Source organism: Alligator mississippiensis, chromosome 1, assembly GCF_030867095.1.
Source record: "Alligator mississippiensis isolate rAllMis1 chromosome 1, rAllMis1, whole genome shotgun sequence".
In the NCBI taxonomy this organism is placed as follows: domain Eukaryota; kingdom Metazoa; phylum Chordata; order Crocodylia; family Alligatoridae; genus Alligator; species Alligator mississippiensis.
In genome coordinates this window covers 189,344,298-189,364,141 of record NC_081824.1, presented here as the reverse complement: position 1 = coordinate 189,364,141, position 19,844 = coordinate 189,344,298, and the positions used below count along the sequence as shown (strand labels likewise).

General features: G+C 41.5%; 1 protein-coding gene across 2 annotated transcripts; it reads right to left on the bottom strand.

Moving 5' to 3' along the window:
* Window positions 1–264: 264 nt before the first annotated feature.
* Window positions 265–19,844, bottom strand: ANGEL2 (angel homolog 2). Of its 2 annotated transcripts, none has more exons than XM_006268120.4 (9): window positions 19,649–19,842; window positions 17,090–17,523; window positions 15,247–15,491; window positions 11,419–11,488; window positions 8,871–9,292; window positions 7,095–7,221; window positions 6,114–6,174; window positions 4,275–4,438; window positions 265–1,286 (listed from the first exon to the last, which is right to left on the bottom strand). In XM_006268120.4, the coding sequence occupies exons 1-9, from the start codon at window positions 19,747–19,749 to the stop codon at window positions 1,132–1,134; spliced, it is 1,779 nt and encodes a 592-aa protein (XP_006268182.2). In that variant the 5' UTR covers window positions 19,750–19,842; the 3' UTR covers window positions 265–1,131. The 2 variants fall into 2 exon arrangements, 1 of the variants encoding a protein (XP_006268182.2); XR_009457229.1 differs by lacking the exon at window positions 265–1,286 and adding an exon at window positions 4,773–4,949 and having other exon boundaries at window positions 4,349–4,438; window positions 19,649–19,844.

The following is a 19,844-nucleotide window of genomic DNA, read 5'->3' as shown; positions in this document are numbered from 1 at the left end:
GAAATAGTGGGGGGAAAAATCAAGATGAACCTTTAGTAAGTCTAGAATAAGTTTTTCTAGTGGCACAACAGCAAGACAGCAATTACATCTTGCAGCTAACAGTTGCATAGAGAGAATCATAAACAATATGACTAAGTCACAACAATTCCAATGCTTCTCTCCATGTCAAAAAGGTTATTGTTAGTGAGGTAGCAAATTTTGGTTTACTGGTCAGCCCTAGATATTTTGCATAGTATATATACTGTGTCATATTGTAATAGGAAATTGAAAACACAAGGGAATCTTTTAATGCTGAATATGCTGAAGTTGCAGTATTGATACATTATTTTAAATGAAGAGCAAGTGAAAAATAGCCTCTCATGTATTTGGCAAACATTCAGGAAATCACAGTAAGTCAAGCATTCTGATAATTTTTTTTGATTTTTAAACAGCTTTTAAAGAGAAAGTGAATTTAGTCTTTCCCAACTATATTGTCCTGTACTTACATGTCATGTTAGATATTTGCTTTTATTTTGGATGGTTTTAAAGCTTTGAATACTGATAAAGTCTAGTGGACTCTTGCAAGTTTAAACACTGTGCAATTACTTTTTTAGAACACAATTAATTGCCATACTGCAAGGACAACTTTCCTAATAAGGACCCAGTCCTGCAACCACTTTACTAAACTGTGCTGAGGGACTCCTGAAATTGAACCCAAAAGGTAGATAATTTGGGAGAGACAACAGAAGCAGTGTGAAAGCACCTCCAAAGCTACTTTCATCTGATTATGAAAATAGTTACACTCCCAAACAAAGTACAATGTTTGTACAAAGCAGCATCAATTTTACTATAATATACAATAAAAATATTTACATCATTTCTGTGAAAAATAATGCCATTTTCAGGCTGGTGCTGATGTCTGTCTTTATCAAAAGGAGAAAGCTATGTAAACTTATTTCTTTGTCTTAAAAAGTCTTCATAAAGTAAATTTAAACCACTTTTCAAAAGTCTCTTTAAAAATTCTAATTTACAAAACACTAAGAACTCAGCATGCAGGCAAAATAAAATGTAAACGGGCTTCCAGTCCACAAATTTAAAAATATTTCAGGAAGGTGGAGGAAAAGGTAAGTTCATATATAAAAATACTTTGTTTCACTGTTCAATGAGCCTGAACTTTGCTAGTAAGGGCAGATGATCAGAAGAGTTATTTTCATTAGGAAGACCATTAACAGTCCATAAATCTTGCGCCGTTAGAAGTGATAATCTACCGAGAAGCTTCAGGCTGCCATCAAAAGACTCTTCTGTTCCTACATAAAAAAGAGAAGCATATGGAATTAGGTAGGGACATACCACTGACCTTAAATAAATAAATCATTCAGAAACAGTCATCCTACATTGGAAGTAGGACTACAACATGGCAAGAAAGATCCATGAAGTCAGCAAGCCTTGATGTGTTAATATATCATTTTAGTATCAAATCAGCTATACAGAAAAAAACAAACATAAAACACAAAAATCTGTGCAGATTGCTTCATAGCTCATTATACAGTTTAATAGTGAAGCCATTACCTAGCTTTTTCATAGGTTTCTATCATTAATCTCAATGTACTCTATGAAGCAGATCAGAATCATTATATGTATATTACATCTATGGAAATGGAGGCTCAGGGAGATGATGCAACTTGGACAAGGTTGCCCAACGGGCTAGTGACAGAACTGGGAAGGTAACTTAGGTCTCAAGTCTCAATCCAGTGCTTTATTCTCTAGGCCAGATTGGGTTGTTATGGTTATTCTCTCTATAAACAAAACAAAACAAAACCTAACCTTACCTTACCTTACACCAGGGGTTCCCAAACTGTGGTACACATACCCCTGGGGATATACAAAACATCTCTGGGGGGTACGCGGCAGAAATTATGTAATGGCAGATTTAATTTCCAACATAATAATCATTGGCATTTAAGGACTTAAATATAAAATATATGCTGGTAAGGGTATGGGAGCAGCTGGTAAATCTGGAAGGAGGTATACAATAAGAAAAAGTTTGGGAACCTCTGTCTAATGCAAAGGCCAGGAAACAAAAAGCTAAGGCATTGAACATACCTTTTATTCCTGCACCCCAAGATGCAAAACCACAGAACCTAGTACCATAAGAAGGCATGCTTTCTAACCATTTCCCCACTATAGCATCATTACTCTAGTTCTCCTCTGTCCCTGATCCAGCATCCCCCCTACTATCTGTTTTGCACAGTTCTGGAAAAATCACACTCCCTCATATTTGGAGAAGGCTGACATTCCTACTGGTGCAGAACTGTATTTGTGGTGCTCATGTGTCAGTTTTTTGGTTAAAACAGATTGTCAACTCAAGCAAAGACTATTTTCACAAAGAACCAGATTATACATGAAGTGTCCAGCCACCTGGCCCTCTCAGAAGCAACAACAGTTGAAGGAGAGAGCATTCAGAAACCGTGGCTGTTGAAGATAATTGATAACAAAGTTGTCCCCAGTTTGAACATTTTCACAAACATCACTTGACACAGAAGCTGTCATGTTGTCAAAGATGAAAGTATTCATCCAGTGTAGGAGCTCTGTGGCTAAACAATCTTGTAGAGCTCGTGATGTTCACAAGCCAACAGCTAACTTCAGAGGACTCTGGGTCACTGTAAAGCTTCTCAGCTGGTTCAAAAACCGCACTCCTTAACCAGCTGAGCAGTTTCACAGAGCTCTAATGAGCCAGCAGCAACCATTATTTCAAAGAGAAGCCTACTAGTCATGGAACTGTTTAGGCAGCTCAGGAACACAGCTCACAGCTCCTGAACCCTTTTGGAACCGTTTCATGCAGATTCTAGTTGTACCCAAAACAACACCGGCTGCGGCAAAGATCTTGGTCTTCATGGATGAAGCTATTCAGCCACTTCAGGAAAAGCACTGCCATTTTGGTTACTCAAGGGTATCTATAGTTCTATCACAAATCTAGGGACCAGTAGCGCAACTAAGGTGGGGCAACTGGGACAGCAGTCCTAGGTGCAGACAGAGGGAGGGATGGAGGGGGGATGCTGAAAAATAACAACTGTAATCACAGCTGTGCAATTGTGCCAGTGGCACAGCAGCAGCCAGAAGTTGCCACAGCCTCCAGGTGTCCCGCTGTCCCGGATGCCAGCTACCTTGTTACACCTCTGCCATGGAGCAAGACACTGTGCTACTGACAGCATCTTAGCTACCAAGGGGTGCATACTTAGACATTTCATGTCTTTCTTGCACCACCTGGTGAGCTTCAGCTGCAACTACAAGCAGGGAATTGTTGCATAACTGAACACACACAGCTGCTGCTCTAGTGAGAAGTTTCATACCAGACTGAGACACCTTGAAACATGCAGGTTGTTGCTGGGGACAAACACTAATACTGTTCCAGGTCTGTTGAAAAGTTCAGTTAGTCATCATCTCCAGTGCACATGAGGAGTCTCTACTGTCATATTTTTGAAAGTGTGGAAGCTTTGGGTATGTGAAATGGAGGGGGAGAAAGCATCTGTCGCACTGGTCTAGTCACCAGATCCATGTGGAGTACTAGTGAAAGAAAGAGGTTGCTGTCCTTTAGCATTTGTCTGAAGCCTCCAATTCCCTGAAAATCCAGGTTAAGGAACTACAGAAATATCAGCAAATATGTATGAGTCCACACAGGTCGCTAACCATGCTCAAGAGAGGATGGCCAACACATACTGTAAGCTCAGCAGAGAACCAGGGCAATGAATTAGTTGCAGTGGTACTTTGATCACAGTTGTGAAGATACACTTGTATCTTCAACTTAACCTAACTGTGGCTCTTCTCAACATCTGAAGAAGTGAGCTTCAGCTCAAGAAAGCTTGTGTTATATAAAACATATATATATATATATATACGCATGCGCATGTGCACGCGCGCGCACACACACGCACACTTTGGTTAGTATAAGGTGCAAATCTATCCTGCCTTCTACTTGATTTCAGACTAACACCTATCTATGTCTCTCTTTTCAGAGCATGTCTCCAAGTAACATCATGGCTTCTAAGCCAGTCAGAAGACTGCCACTATGTTAGTAAGAAGATGAAGAACATGGAACACTAAAACTGAGCCTCTACCTGGCAGGCACTTGCATGTTTGGGCATCCTTAAATCACCAAAGTTATCTTCTGTGTATTTTACATTTATGAAATGATCAGTACATATCCTTTTTCTGAACTGAACTGTGCTAGATGCTGACCTTTTTCATTTGGGAGATTATTTTTAGGAGTGTATAGTACTTGAACGGAGTTTTATTACCTGGCGGGGCAGCAATATCATCCTTCGCAGCAGAATAGAAAATGTAATCCACAGTGACAGCACTTCGGGAGTGACAGGTTGTTACTTCTGGAAGTCCACTCTCAGGTAGGTAATGAGAATAGACTGAAGATAACTTAAAATGGTGCTGTAATTTTGAAGATAACCTAAACAGGAATTAAACAAGAGCATTTTGCTTCATTATTGCTATGAAAGAAAACTGTAGTATAAAGAAACAATAAAATCTGTATTTGTAGAGTCTTAACACAACAAAGAGCTAATACACTTTTGTACTGAGACAGGTTAACTTATAAGAAAAGCCAGGACTGAAGACCAATTTTTTTCAGAGTTGTCCAAGACTCATTTTCAGAAGTGGCTTAGATACTTGGGAGCCTCTCATTTCAATAAGATTTAGGCTCACATGAAAAATGTACCTTATTTACATTTTGTAAGATGTTACATACACTCAGAACACATCAACATCATATCTTTCAAACACACCTGGGATTTCAGGCAATGATCCTGGCAACTGTAAATATGGATTCTTATAATGCTGCATTTGGATTAGCTATTCTGCACATGACCATAACAATTCTCCCATCCATCCAAACCCAGCTGCACAGCCTTCCACCCCAATCCAGCCCAGCAGCAACTTCCTTATCGTTTTAAGAAACCTTTCTGGAAGATAAAAAAATTTTTATATTAAGTCACTGAACATGCCCCTCTGCCTTACCTTCTTACAAACAAACAAACCAATCAAACAAATGTGATTCTTAGTATTCCTTAACTTCAGTAAGAGAAAAAGCAAATGCCTTATGGAATTATTGGGGTAGAAAAGCAAATAATCATTCTTTTTCTTGCTCTCCCATTTGATCTACCAAGTTCTTTTCTCTGTCATGCTGGATCAGCATCTCCAAAATGACCAAAGGGAAGAAATACCACCATTTAAGCAGCTGGAAAGTACTACCAATTTTTAGAATGATTTTTGAAGCTGGCCTTCAAATTCAATGGCTTGGCTATAGAAGAAATCACTACAAGCAGGACTTGAAGCATCCAAAGGTAAACAGGTGTCAAAGCATCTTCTAGCGAACAGAAGTGAAACTGCTCACTCATCAGCTTTGCTACTTCACATAACCTCATCTCCTTAGTTTGGAACAATATACATCAGCTACCTTGGACGGACATGGTCCTTTATAGCTTTTAATTCTAATCCCATTCAATTTGTGATAATCTTCTTCCACATTCACATGAAAGTTGATTTTGGTTTTCTGCATAGTTATCCTGAATCTACTTTCCTTCTAGTCTCTATTTTCAAGTTATTAATTTATATTTCAAAAGCATGCTGTCTCCAGTTTCTAGTAAAGTCACTGAAAATAAGACCACTATTATAAGAACTCTGAAACATTAAAAATGTAATTTTATATTGTCAGAGCAACTGGAGGTGTAAATCAAAGTGCCTGGCACAATGCTATACCTCCTAGGCTAATCCACCAGAACAGAGTTGTGGAATTTGGCTAGCCTCTTGCTAGGCAGTGTTTGATAAAAGAGACATACTGCATGAATTGGTAGTTGAATTGACTTGATTTTTCTCATTTCCACTGGAGAAGAGGAGGGTCTAGGAGAGATTCTATCCATTTTGACAAATTTTCCTGAACAATAATTCTATTGCCTATGCGCATGTTCATTTCAGCAGTCTATGAGGAAAAAATACAAAGCCCTCAGAAGTTTTAGTTATGTTCTGTTTTTAAAGTCTGAAGTCATATAACACATGCCCTGGGTTTTAGATTGGTGGTGTGGGGGGAAGCATCTTTCAATTGACCTTGAAGATTTTCCAAAACGTACTTTTCAGCTGCTATCACAATCTCCTGAGAGTTCTCCAATTGTGCTTCTTTCATCTCTCCTCCTACAAAAAAAAACGATTTTCTAATCAATGCTACAAAATGAAGGCAGTCAGATCTCGCTAAAGAAAACTAGCAAAGAAAGTAGCCTAGCACAGGGCTATCCAAATTCTGGGTGGGTGGGTGCTGCATGCCTCTCCAGCCAAACACCCTGTGCCATATGCTACACTGTGTCCCCCTCCGCTCACGCTGGCACCCCGCCATGCCACGTGGGCTCCCCTGCTGCACTGCACTGTGTGGCAGGCAACCCCTGTTGTGCCATGCAAGGTCCCTAGGTCCCTGAGTTCCCTACTGGTTCCTTCGTCCACACTGCACTGCCCAGTCCCCTGGAGGTGGTAGAAGCAGGAAGCAGAAACTGGGGGAGTGAGGGAGAACCTAGGGAGTCCAGGGTGGTAGGAGAGCAGTAGGGAAAGTAGCACCTGGACCAGCAGTCTGGAGGCTGCAGGTGGCTTGAAGGCCACCAGTTGGATAGCCCTGGTTTAGCATAACATATTCAAATACTATTTTTTATTTTAATGGGGAAAATAATCCATTAAGATTAAATTTCCAGTTTCTTTCCTAACAGTCCCTTCAAACAAATTTGTACCGCTCCAAATATTTTACCTAAAATATATATACCCCTTCAAGTGGTATACTATGTATCTAAATGACATAAGGACAGGAAGTTTTAGAGGGACAGTTTTAGAGATAATCAAAAGTAATGTTTTAATATTTCCAGCTAGTTTCTGCATTTTCATCTCAAATGACATTAGTTTTCCAAGTAAATACTGAGGCAGGTGAATAACTTTGTCTGAGGGGTTCCAATAAATCCACGTTTGCAGTATCAGGGCCAAAACGTTTTTTATGGAAAAAAATATTTGGCTTTTAACTGAGAATATGGATGACGTTTTCAGAGAATCATCAATTTACCTATTCAGAAACTTACCTGAATGTTCTTCTCTTTGCTGTTGTCGTGTTTCATACACACAGTTCTGAGAAATGCCCAGCCTCTGAGGCCAAATTGGAATAGATAAGATTCTTTGTCCCCTAGGAAACTGTTCTTGTCCAGACACCTACAGAAGAATGTACATGTCTGTATTATACAAGATCTGATTTAGACCACAGGATAAACTTTATTTGGTATTCTTAACATCAACTGTGATCCAACTAAACAAACAAAACCACCACGCTGCTAGAGACAGAAGAAAAGCATGTTTTTTATAGTAGCTCCTCAAAGCTTTTTCTGCTAAAGTAATAAACAAAAATAAAGCAACTGTAAATAAAAAATATCATCTTTACATAAAGATTTTCTATGATTATTCATGTGAGATTAAGCTGAGAGAATGCCAAGACCAGTTTTTAACAATATTAAGTCAGCTCATTTATTGCTGATGCTGTTTTCAACACTGTGGCATTTAATCTTCTGGAAACAAGTCAACTCAACACGGGCACTAAAGAAAGTGTTGGTTTCTGCTGGGCAATTAACACCACCAACAGAAAAATTTTCCCTAACACAGATGCTTGTTGCTTTGAATTAAGTCTCATTTGACACCTCACCAATGAGTATATATTTTGGGGGATTTTTTAATATAATTTGCATCTGACGTGAAATTAGCCAAAACTAATTTCAAATCCTAGAGTCCAGAACCATAAGTGACCCTACTACTGGCAAACATTCTCCACCCCAATCTGGTGCTTCAGATGTTTCCAAAACCTTTGGCAGGCATCCTACTTGTAGGCCCAAGCCTGGAGGCTTGGGGTCCAGATACCCCTGAGTTTTTCTTGCCCTTAGCCATAAGGCCCTCAGAGCAAGCAAGGGAGGAGACTCCCATTTCCATAAACTGGGCTTAAAGCAATGGGAATATGTACGCTAAACTCGCAGAATATTATAACACGTCATCACATTAACACATTTTCTATTTTGGTCACCTGATAACCATACCTTTCTCGTTTTACAGTAATGCTACTCAATACAGCCCTAGTTCAGCTATAATAATATGATTATAGCTTCTTAAAAGGGACATAACTGCATCTGATTAGGTCTCCCCTCAAAGTGTCCCAAGTTTCTGTAACAATGATGCAAAGCAGCACAGCATTGCATACAACTATAAGTGCCAATAAAGTCAATGTAATTAATACGTAAGCCACATTTTCAGAATTTTAATAAACTTCTCAGGGAGGCAACTTTTACCTGAGCTGTTTGAAATTCTAATGTGGTGCTCACATCTGAATTATGGGCTACAATATGGGTGCATTCTGATAAGCACAACTAGTACCTATAAAAAGGCACCTTGGGCTGAAAATTTAGGCCTGACTATATGCTGGCTGTAAAATTAAAGTCTTTGTAGGTGGTAGGGGAGAAGATTTAAGAAAGAAGAGGAATGTTTTCTAAACGTCCAAATCATTTGGGAATAATTTTAAACAAACTGAATTAAGAGGGAGGCGGGGTTCAGGTTCTTACCTTTAATAGGATGTATACAGTTTTTCAAGATCTACTGTGTCGGCAGAGCCAGAAAACCAAGAGTTAAAAAGTTGCACTGCTCAAAAAAAACACAGACTTGGCACCAGACCTAACTTACCTTTGTAGCAGTTTCCTTTGTAGACTTTAAAATGGAGGTCAAAACTGGGTTAGTGCTGTAAACTCAACTGTGACCTTAACTAAGAAATACTGCTTTTCCATCAGCATTAACTTTGATATGTGCTAGGCAAAAAGGACACCTACCTTTCCTATAGCAAGTCCTTCGTAATTCAACTTTCCTTCCTTTATAAAACTGTACAGTGGAGAACCAGGAACTGAGTTGAAGTCACCACAGATGATAATGGGACAGAAGCTTCCATCTTTCTGATGGGCAACACTGGCAATCTCTGCCAGCAGCATTGCCAGTTGGGTCAGTTTAATATCCCCTCGTCTTGGATTATACAGCAGATGCGTATTGGCTACACAGACTGCAGCAGTAGCTTTACAGTGAAATTTGGGCTGCAAAAGCAAAACTAGTCCAACATTGTCTCTGTCCAAGAGCGGAATATCGTGGCGGAAAAACTCTACTGGGTTTGAGGAGACCAGATCAAATTTGGACATTTTGAAGCAAATAGCACAGCCATCTGGTTTCCTTCCTGTCCTCATTTTATATTCACAATGATACCCTATAAGAAAAATAATTAAAAACATCAAAAGATGCTACTGTATAAATCTAAATAATTTTGAGAAAAATAAAATTGCTGTTTTATCCAAAGCAGTCAATACCCAAGCCTGCTATAGTTGCAGTTGTAGAATAATTTCCTTGTGGCTAAGAAATTTGGACACAGGACATTTCTTTAAGTTTAATTTGAACAATAAATCTAATCCAGTATCTTTTGTGGTGTATGCAGTTCTGAACTGATAATGTGAGATAGCCATTATGCTTTTCCCCTTTGTCATCAGACAAGTCATATGCAAGATGACTGGTGCTTTAAAGTATTGTTGCACTGCTTTGGAGCGCACTGGAGATTCATTACTTGAAGTATTCCAATGAGGAACAATACTTGACAGGTCTTTGCAGGTCAGGAATTATTACATGAAGTGCTTTAAAACACAGGAGTTGTTTCAGACATCTTTAATACAGCAATGATGTGATAATAACCAGATTGTTTAAAGTTTGTCTCTTTTTTATTTCTGAAGCCAATGAAAGCTGAGGGCACTCAGCAATTTACAGGATCAGAGCTCAAGGTGCAAGGGAAGGCAATTGCGAGTCTAGTTTTACACTATACAGGCAGAACTTAAACGTGAAAGTTTAAGATAAGGAGTACATAAGCAGGCTCTGAAGTAATACTTAACAGTCCAGTTTTTGACATGTAAAAAAATCCCTCTCTCTTCCCCCAGTGGTATATGGACTGTTGCAAGTATATTCTCTACATATTTTAGGATAGAGGTAACACCAGAGAAGAAGGAGAACTACCATATTTCTCAAATCTAATATGAGGTTCCCCCCAATCAGCATGGGCGGGAAAGCCCCTCAGCTCAGATCTGCATACAAAGCAGGGGAGCAGGGAGGCAGGCAGCTGCTATGGTTCCAATTCTGGCCCTGAACCTGGGTCAGGGCCAGAGTCAGAGCCACAGCAGCCATGTGTCCTGCACTCCACTTGCCCTCTGCAGCTTCTGCCACGCCATGGGTGGAAGAGTACCAGTGGCGGGGAGAGGAGGGGATGGTAGGAAGGCTGCAGGAAAAGAAGTAGGGAGGGGGCAGAGGGCAAGGAGGATTTTAACAGTCTCAAGCATCTGACTCCCCAGCCACACTGATTTCCCTGCTGTAGCAGGGAAACCTAAGGCAACCCTCCGATAATTAGATTTTATACCTGGAAAATGATAACAAATTTACACATTTGCCATATAGAGTATCTAATTTTTGGGGGCCTGTCTTAAATTCAGGGTCTTGATTTCGGGTAAATACAGTATTTAAGCTAAAAGACGATGCTAGCACGTGGACAAATACATTTAGACTAAATTAGCAAAATGTTAAGGCATCAGAGGAGTGAGGCTTGGGAACAGACTTCCAATGGGAATAGCAGGTTCTAAAAATTAACAAGCTTGTTAAGGTAGAGATAGTTAGCCGTGTTAGTCTGAAGTCAGGCAGAAGGATGGGGGGTTATGGCACCTTTGGGTGCCTGTACACGAGCGTGGAGGCTGCTCCGATGCGCTGGAATTCCAGCACATCAGAGCAGACTAGATTGAGTCTGCAGGATCAGGGCAATTACTGCACTTCAGCAGCTTCCTGCGTCTGGTGCATCAGCGTCCCTGCACTTAAAAATGTGGCGGGGGTGCCTGAACTAAAGCTTGTCGAATGAGCTTAAGTTCAAGTGCCCCTGCCGCCATTTTTAAGTGAGGGGATGCTGATATATGAGACATGGCAGCACTTTAACTAGTGCCACTCTAATTAAAGCGCTGACCTCCCACCCTGGCACACGTGTAAAAGTACCCATAGAGACTAACTGGTTCAGAGTGGCATGAGATTTCAAAGGCTGCAGTCTACTTACCATATAATGAAGTAGGCTCTCGCCTACAAAAGTGTAGGCCTCTGAACCAGATAGTCTCTAAGCTGCCACTCTGCCCTGCCTTCTGCTTAGCTTTCAAGGCAGATGGAGATTGATGAGCTTACAGAAGGGATTATGTTATGTGGTTGCCTGTAATGGAGTCCAGTTGCCTGGTATAACCCAGGAACTCCCCTCTAGTCCTATGTTTCTTCATTCCTAGTGAGGAGGAAGCAAACAAGTGGGGCAAAAACATTTCACCATACCCAAGGATTCCAAACTTGACTTGATTTGTGTTCTATAATGGTCTTCTTGAACTTCTTGTAAACAAAGTACCTGAAAAAAGATTTTGTCCTATTTGAATTTAAATATATTAACAAAAAAATATTTTATAAATGCTGACTTGTTAACTGGCAAGTCTACAATATTCCCATAAACTTAGGTTTTTAACCTCCATAAATAGTGCCATAGAAAAGCTTACTCTGCTACATAAAAACTGCTTAGTATTGTTAGGGATGTTTACCTTAAAGGGAAAAACAAAATCAATACTGAAATATGTATCATTTATGGGTTTTGGGGGATTTTTTTTTTACCTGTCATGAAGACTTATTAAATGGCTAAGTGACAAAATATACAAGACAAGGATCTAACGTTTAAATAGAGATGACTTGTTGGGAAGTCCCAGTCTTACTGAAAACAAATCAGCACTTAACCCCCAAACCAGTAAACATCTGCATATGTGAATAAATTCAAGGAATTCAGCTTGACAATTCCAGGAACAGACGCTCTGAAGCTCTCTTTACCAAAGCCTGAAGAAAGCACCATGTAGGTTTATATGCCTCCTACATTAAGGTCATTATTGATACTACCACAAGGCTAGTAAAGTTTACACTTAGATTCTGTATGCCAGGCTGCTTGCCAGAAAGTTTCCTACTTCTCATAGGCAATGTACATTTTTTCAGGCTGTAAGCTGCAGCTCAAAACCGCCCAATGCTTCTGGGATAGGAGGTAGCAAAAATTACTTGCATCCTAGTTACTGCAGAGCAACTTGGAGTGGGAAGAAGAGAACGCTAAGAGAAATATCTATTGTAATGACACAATACAAGTGTCATATGAAAGACTCATGCTGCAAACAAGTACCTTTCTCTTACTGCAGAAGGACCCAGTACTTCGCCATGATGAGTGTGAAGCCTGGAAGCCTACATATTATAGAACCACAATGGGTCTCAGGTTTATCATTTCAGACAGGGGCGGGCAAAGTCCAGCCTGTGGGCTGCATCCATCTGGCAGTGGACTCCATTTCTCAGCAGCCCCTGCCTGCATAGCTGGGGCCAGTTTCCATGGAGACCCCAGCAGCAGCCTGGGTGTGATAGGATGGGGCCGGGGTTTGCATGGAGACCAGCCCCAGCAGTGCTGGCGGGCAGCAGTGGTGCCAGCCTTTTCCTGATGGTGGGGCTTGAAGGGGTGCTGTGATGCGGGCAAGAGTAAGGCAGGCTCAATTGCTGCCACCTGTGCAAGGCAGGCAGTGGTGGTGGTGGTGGCGCCACTGGGAGGGGTAGCTATAACCCCCCAAACCTGCCCCTAAGCTTCAGACCATGGTCACCGCTGCAAGGAGCCAGGGCAGAGCTGTGATCAGCTGCCTGCACGTCCCTGTCCGGGGCGTGCAGGCTACAGATTGCAGCTCTGCCCTGGCTCTGGATCACACTGTCACTGCTTCAAGATCCCAGCCTGGCTCCAGAGCTGCTCCATGCCCTGCTATGCACCCTGTCAGTGCTGCTGGGGCTGGTCTCCATGGAAACCCCAGTCTCATGCTAGCACAGCATGGCTGCTACTGGGGTCTCCATGGAAACTGGCTCCAGCCACACAGGCAGGGGATGCTGGGAAATAGAGTATGGCTGCTGGCCGGATCCACCATTTTGCTCACCCCTTATTTAGAAGCTGATTAAAATCAACATAGTAAATGTAAGGGCAAAACTTGTTGCCTTCTAAAGGAAGGCTCCAGAGGGGTATAGCTGCTTGACCAAGCATTTGAACAAAGGGCTCTAAAGTAGAAACAAAGCTTCACAGTAGGGTCCCAATATTCATTCTACAGCCTGAAACGCATAATATTTTTACTATCTATAAACACACATAAAATTGAATTCAAAGAACTTGAATAAGGTTGCACAGGAGTTAGATTCCTATGCAACCTCAATTTGACACCTCTTAATGCATCCTGATACAGCTTGTAATTACATAATGAAATACTGTTTTTTCCCCTGCCCCATCCATTGCATAGGACAGCTGATGCCCAATAAATGAACAGCTATTCAATATACTGGTATTGTTTTATATTGAAGAGAAAACATGGGGCCCAAACACCTTAACTAGTATTCAAACCTACTCTGAGGTTAAGATGATTATTTTCCTGGTAATGCACTTCATTTTATCAAAGCACTTCATAAACATCAAGCTTCACTACTCCTTTGCAAGTTAGGAAGGTACTGTTACCCTTATTTTATAAAATGGGGAACCAAAGCATAAATATTTATGTCAAAAGCATTCACTAGTTCTGAATGGCTCTTAAAAGGACATGATTTTTCAATATATTTAGCATTATATAACACTTTATATGTTGAGCTCCTAAAGATGTCAGTTGCACCTGAATGCTCAGGATTTCTGGCTGAAAACTTTTAGTGGCATAGGCCAATTTGTTAGAACTGAAACTTTTTACTGGAACATTTTTCAGGCCTACAATGGAGTCAGAAACAGAGATGCACCCAACCATTCAACAGCCCAGTGGTCATAGCACTCATCTGAGAAGTGGAAGACCTTGGTATTAGTCCCTGTATCTTGTATATCCCAAGCAAATGCCCTACCCACTGGATTATAAAAATCTCTCTCTGTCTCTGGCCCAAAGAACATTTAATTTATGCAAAGTGGAACAGCCCCAACAGGAAAGACCACCCCAGAACAGCTAACAGCCTGCTGGCAATGGCACTCACCTTGATTCAAATCAGGGAATAAAATAATCCCAGATAAGCATTATATCAGGCTATATGTTCTAATGCTGCAGGGGAGTCATCCCTCTGATTTTTGTTAAAAACACTGGGATGAACTCCATTTACCCCAAAATGGGACAGAAGGGTTTCTGTAATCTCAAAAGCTAGAGATGGAAGTTTCCCTAGCTAGCTCTATTCAGCACTTTCACAAACCAGAAGCTAGGGTTTCAAGTAGAACATCCAGAGTTTGGGATGGGGGGAGAGGAAAAAAAAGGTTTGTTGCAGGGAAAAAAAAGAAAATAAAAATGACGTTGCATAGAAACCCTACATCAGAGAAGGCACCTAGTTCTCCAGAGCAGCATCTAACAGCTTTCTTTAACCATTACATTCTCCTTTCTCTACCTGTAATTCTGTATCTTTCACATGTATTACACACCTTCTACCTTCTGCAACAAATGAGGCAAGACAGCCTACAGACAGCAGCATCCTTTGGTACAGAACCCTTATTCAACCCCTGTGGAAGCCCATCCTATGCACTGAATGGGGCAGAGTTCCTATGGGTGGTAGATAGGGGAAAGAATGTGATCATGCAGTTAGGAACTGTGTCTTAACTCAGAAGCACAAAGAGGATGAATTAATGTTGCAACAGCAAACTTAATCTTGGCGTTTCCTAACTTTGTAGCACTTGTCTTTATAATTTTAACATTTAATACGAAAGGAGGAGATTTAGGAAAGGAAAGTGTCATGGAAGGTATGATGGGATAATGAGGAAGAGTTTGAATATCAAAAGCAGCTTATAGATTAGAGAAACTGAAAATGAAGTACTAGCCCTGAAATTTAGTTAGAAAGCACTCAGAGACAGCTTCAGAAGTATGTGTGTAAAACAATGGTGACCTCTTGCATGGTCTCTGTCTCAGGCTTAGATCACCCAGAAAAGATTACTATGGTAAACACGAACTAGAACTAATAATAAAGTATTTTGCTATAACTCAAAACAACAGCTGAATTTACTAGACAGTACACTCACTAGATCACATAAAAGTCAAATCTGCAAGGACTTACTACTCATTAGTGAATATTTTCCCAGCAATACCGGTGTTGTTTTTCACTTACATCCGCATCCAGTTCTTTGATTTCCTGTAGAATGTTGGGAAATCTATAACCCCAGATTAATACTGGCCATCTGCAGTGTTTATACAGGTGGGAGTTATCATCTAATAAATTCTGTGAAAGGATATTGTAGGACATCACTGTAAAATCAAACTCATTTTCTATATTGTTTTGGTCAATTTCCTTATCTTCAAGGATCTTCTTTTTTTTATGGTGACAGAAATACTCCCAGTGTCTCTTGATCATTCCTGTTAAAATATTAAACAGTAAAATACAATTATGTAATGTGTTGTTAACTTCTGTTCTACTACTGTACCTTAGAAATTATTCAATTTAGCTCAATTTGTCTAAGGAAACTTATAGCCAAGTTGGTATCTGGCATGTTTTGAAATATTTCAGACCTTCCATTCAAGACTGAGGTTAAGCTTCATCAACATGAATTGCAAAGCTTGTAGTCACTGTGCACTCCACATTTCAGACCTCTCTGATGGTTAGAGAAACCTCATGTCCTATGGAACCCCTCATGGTCAGTTTGACATATATGTTATTCCAAGAGTTTTTAAGTGACCTGGGGAGTTAAGGCACTTGAGACACAGAAGGCATTTTTACATGTGTAAGAGCCGCACTGCCAGGTGCTTTGAAAAGCACCCGGCGCCGTGATGCTTACAGTTGTATAAGCAGCAAAATGCATGTCAGTGTGGAGAAAGCAGTAGTGGGGCACTTTCTGAACAAAAATACCTTGGAGGTGCTTTAGTTCAAAAGCGCACTGCCACCATTTTCTCTGCACTGATGCGCATTTTGCCACTTATACAACTGCAAGTGGTGCAGCATGGTGTGTCAGCTCCTGTAAGGAGCAGAATTGATTAATTGAGTCTACTCTGAAGCAGCGAATCTCCAAAGCATCTGAGAACTAAAAGGTATGTGTATAAATGCCCTCAGAAAGCTTTCATATGCCTTGGAATTTGGAGTTACAACCATACGGATTTGATGCGTTTTACTTCTCTGCAATATATAACATATTAAAAGAACAGCTGATGAAATAGAGGCAGTCAGAAAGCTCAATTCCTTATCTAAGGGAGTTGGTCAGAGAAAGAGCATGTCCACAAAAACATTGACTAGTTATTGAATTACAGATTATTTAGTGCAGCTGCTTTTGAGTTGTAAGTCTATTTTGACCAAGTGTGCATAAGGAAACCTAAGGTCAATGTTTTCTCTACGCCTCTTACTTCTGTATAAGGAAGCTGGAATTTAACTACCTATGCTATGCACTGGTGACATACTGCTGTTAGTAGTTCCTTTCCACTGTTTAATTATATTTAGGTTAATCTACTTTACCTGGAAAGGCAATCTTCTGGGATGGGCAGGGAGATAATTCTGTCACTGCACTTAAAGTAATGAAGGATTCTGTGAATTATGTTTTCTTTCTTAATCAACACAAGGCTCAAAATAGCATTAACACTTTAGCTGATGCTACCCTGATCCTCTTGTAAAAGAGAATGCGAGGATGTGTAAGACAATGAAAAAGATTCTACCATTGCCTTTCTCTTGCAGGGTGTGAGCAAAACAATGAATGAGGACCCTGTTACTTCTACTTCCCTGGGGCAAGGCAGTGTCAGGCCTACATTACTGAGTATTCTGGAAGATTCTGGTTTTGACAGCAGAAAATTTAGACTGTTTAAATACCAAATACAATATTTGCCATTTCAATACTTGTCCTAGTGTGACGCTTTTCTAGTGTGGTTGCCAGCATGCATGCACACAACACAGGGTGATAGCACCTTATGGCTTGTTAAACAGTGTTAAATGTTAGGAACAAAATTAGAGAAATATCGAAAGCTGCCTTCACCTTTCTCCTTTGAAAGACTCCCTTCAGTTTCAGGTGCTGTAACATGCCCTGTAACTTCATTTTGTTTAGAGATGCTTGTTTCTTCGTCAGGACTTGAAAAACTCTCACCACTATGTCTTCTCCTTTTTGAACAAGGTTCATCCCCCTCAGATTTCATGTTGGGATGAGAAATATGAAGCAGAGAGCTCTGTGTGAAGTTACTGGGTTGCCAGCGCCAGTTGTGGTGCGGTCTCCAAGGCTCAAAAAATGGAGGCAGACTCCAATTTGCAGAGAAGTGCCCTGTACCGAGAAACGGATAAGGAGCCCAAGTACAGTGTCCAATCCACCTCCTACAACTGGAAATTTGACTGTTCCAGCAAAATCTTTGAGATACACCACAGTGGGCAACCCAGTCTCTGCCTAGCGTCTGCATACGATGGAACAGCATGGAGTGTCTATTAAACAAGAAAACAAAGGAATATATTGTTACTTAAAAGCACACTGTTTTCTATTCAACTAAGACTACAGAACAAGAGATGTAGAATACAGTCTGCAGGCATGACTGGCCCCAAGGTACTGGTCATAATTTATTAAGACATATTAGTTTTTCATGCATCATCTCACACAAACATAATGGGGGATAATATTTACCCTTTAAGTTCCACCTAAAAGGTCATATGCACAGGATAAAAGAATGTGATTTTTAGAAGCCAAACAGTTAACGTCTTTCCCTTTATGCTTCAGCTGGAATGTGCATACCTGACCTACTTCAAGAAAAAAATTGTAGACTAACAGGTTAGTTTATGGTAATTTTTTTCAGATTTGGTCACAGCTTTATATTCAGTGCATACACAACAAGAGCCCAGCAGGCAGGTGAAATGTGTCAGTATGTTTGGGATGCCAGCCTCTCTACGCAGGTTCCTTACTACACATCAACAAAGAAGTTTCCTGCAGAGGAGGAACAGTAACCCTTTAAGGTATAGTATACTCCACACAAGCAGATAGCCTGAGCTGACCAGCTCTCCTCACTTACAAGCCTTCTAATGGTACCCCTTTGATAGCTGCTTCCTAGTCACTATCTTGGGGGGTAATTTAAACAGAGTTCATTTAGTTGCAAAGTACACACAGCACTTAATGTGCAGTTACCTGGAACAGGATTACGGTAGTTAGAAAGCGGGGATACTGAAAGATGCTATACACTTAACCAGTTTATGTATCTAATTAACATGCAAATAACTGGAGTTTATTACAGCATAAGCAGTAAGTGAGATACAGGGACGGGCAAGTGTTAGGCAGTTAAGCAAATCATGGAGTTAGCTGGCAGGTAAGTGGAGTACAATGCTTTTGGAAGTAGGCTTACATCAGGGTGGGCAAAGTCTGGCTCATAGGCCAGACTGGGCCCACAGTGGACTTCATTTCCCAGCAGCCCCTGCCTACATTGTGGCAGCCAGTTTCCATAGAGACCCCAGGAGCAGCAGGGCAGGGCCAGGGTTTCCATGGAGACTGGCCCCAGCAGCACTGGCAGGGTGCACAGCTGGGTGGGGAGCTGCTCTGGGACCAGGATCCCGCAACAGTGACATTGTGGTCTGGATTGTGATCTGCTCTCTGCACGCCCCAGGCAGGGATCCACCATCCAGATCTGCCATTTTGCCCACCCTGGGTTACATCATAACATGTTTTGCTCTTGCCACAAAAAGGTTTACGTTTTCCTAAGTAAAAGATTACAAAGCTTAGCATCAAAATTATAGCCCACGGAAGACACCAGATAATTGGGATGGAAGGGGAGGGAGGAGATTCTATACTTTTTGCTTTTCTTCATAGCATTATTGACAGCTATAATATGACCTGCAGCAATTACGAGGTCTGAAAATCCCTCCAAAACAGCTTGCTTTCTTTTCAAGAAGCTGACAAGAACAGAAATGTAGTTGCTTTCATCTCCGAAGTGACTTCTTTCCAGTTAGAATAATTTTAGACAGGTCATTTGTCTTTTTAATCCCCTTTTCTACTTACCTACTGGTCTGCAACAATACATTTGGATACATGCTTTAGACACCAAAAAAAGCCCTCAAAACAAAACAAAAACTAGAAGTGAGCTACAAGCGGTAAAAAAATTAAAGGATCAGCACCAACATTTCCCAAGAAGAGGCTCCTGTTTTGAGGGCATAAAACTTCAGCAGGGCGGGAGCAACAGTATAAAGCTGCGGCACTGGCAGAAATGTCTTTAGTTACAGGGAGATTTGCAAGGCATCAAAGATCCACCTTCCCTGCTCCAGATACCAGGGGAGCGACTAGCCAGCACCTGGCTGGGGGGTTCCCTGAAGCTGTGAGATCCAGGGCCACGGAGGTTTCCAAAGGCGGCAGACAGCACTCCAGGGACTTGTTAACAAGTCGTGTGTGCTATCAAGTGATGTGTTCACATCGTGTGTGTGCTGACAAGTGACGTGTGTGTTGACAAGGTGTGTGTGACGTGTGTGTTGACAGGTGACGTGTTTACAAGGTGTGTGACGTGTGTACAAGCTATGTCGCACGCCCACGGCCCCCAACGCTCCACGGCGCCCCTCCCCCCCCAGCGGCCGTTACCTCCAGGCAGGCTGGAACCCTCCGGGCGGCACGCGCAGCTCCGGCTCCGGCTTCGGCTCCGGCCAGTGCGCTACGCCGCTCCCCCGAGGGGGCTCGCTCATCCCGCGACGCCGCCAGCGCCCAGTCCCGCCGCGACCTACTGCCCTCGCTTCCGTCGCGCCGCTTCCCCGGCACCGCTGCAGCCCCGCCCCGCGCA

Excerpts from the sequence above, each read along its gene's own strand:
- ANGEL2 (XM_006268120.4), bottom strand. The coding sequence starts at position 19,749 with ATGAGCGAGCCCCCTCGGGGGAGCGGCGTAGCGCACTGGCCGGAGCCG. Across the intron at positions 15,492-17,089 it reads GAGTCTTTCAAAGGAGAAAG|GAATGATCAAGAGACACTGG; the intron begins GTGAAGGCAGCT and ends ATATTTTAACAG. Across the intron at positions 6,175-7,094 it reads GCAAAGAGAAGAACATTCAG|GAGGAGAGATGAAAGAAGCA; the intron begins GTAAGTTTCTGA and ends TTTTTTTTGTAG.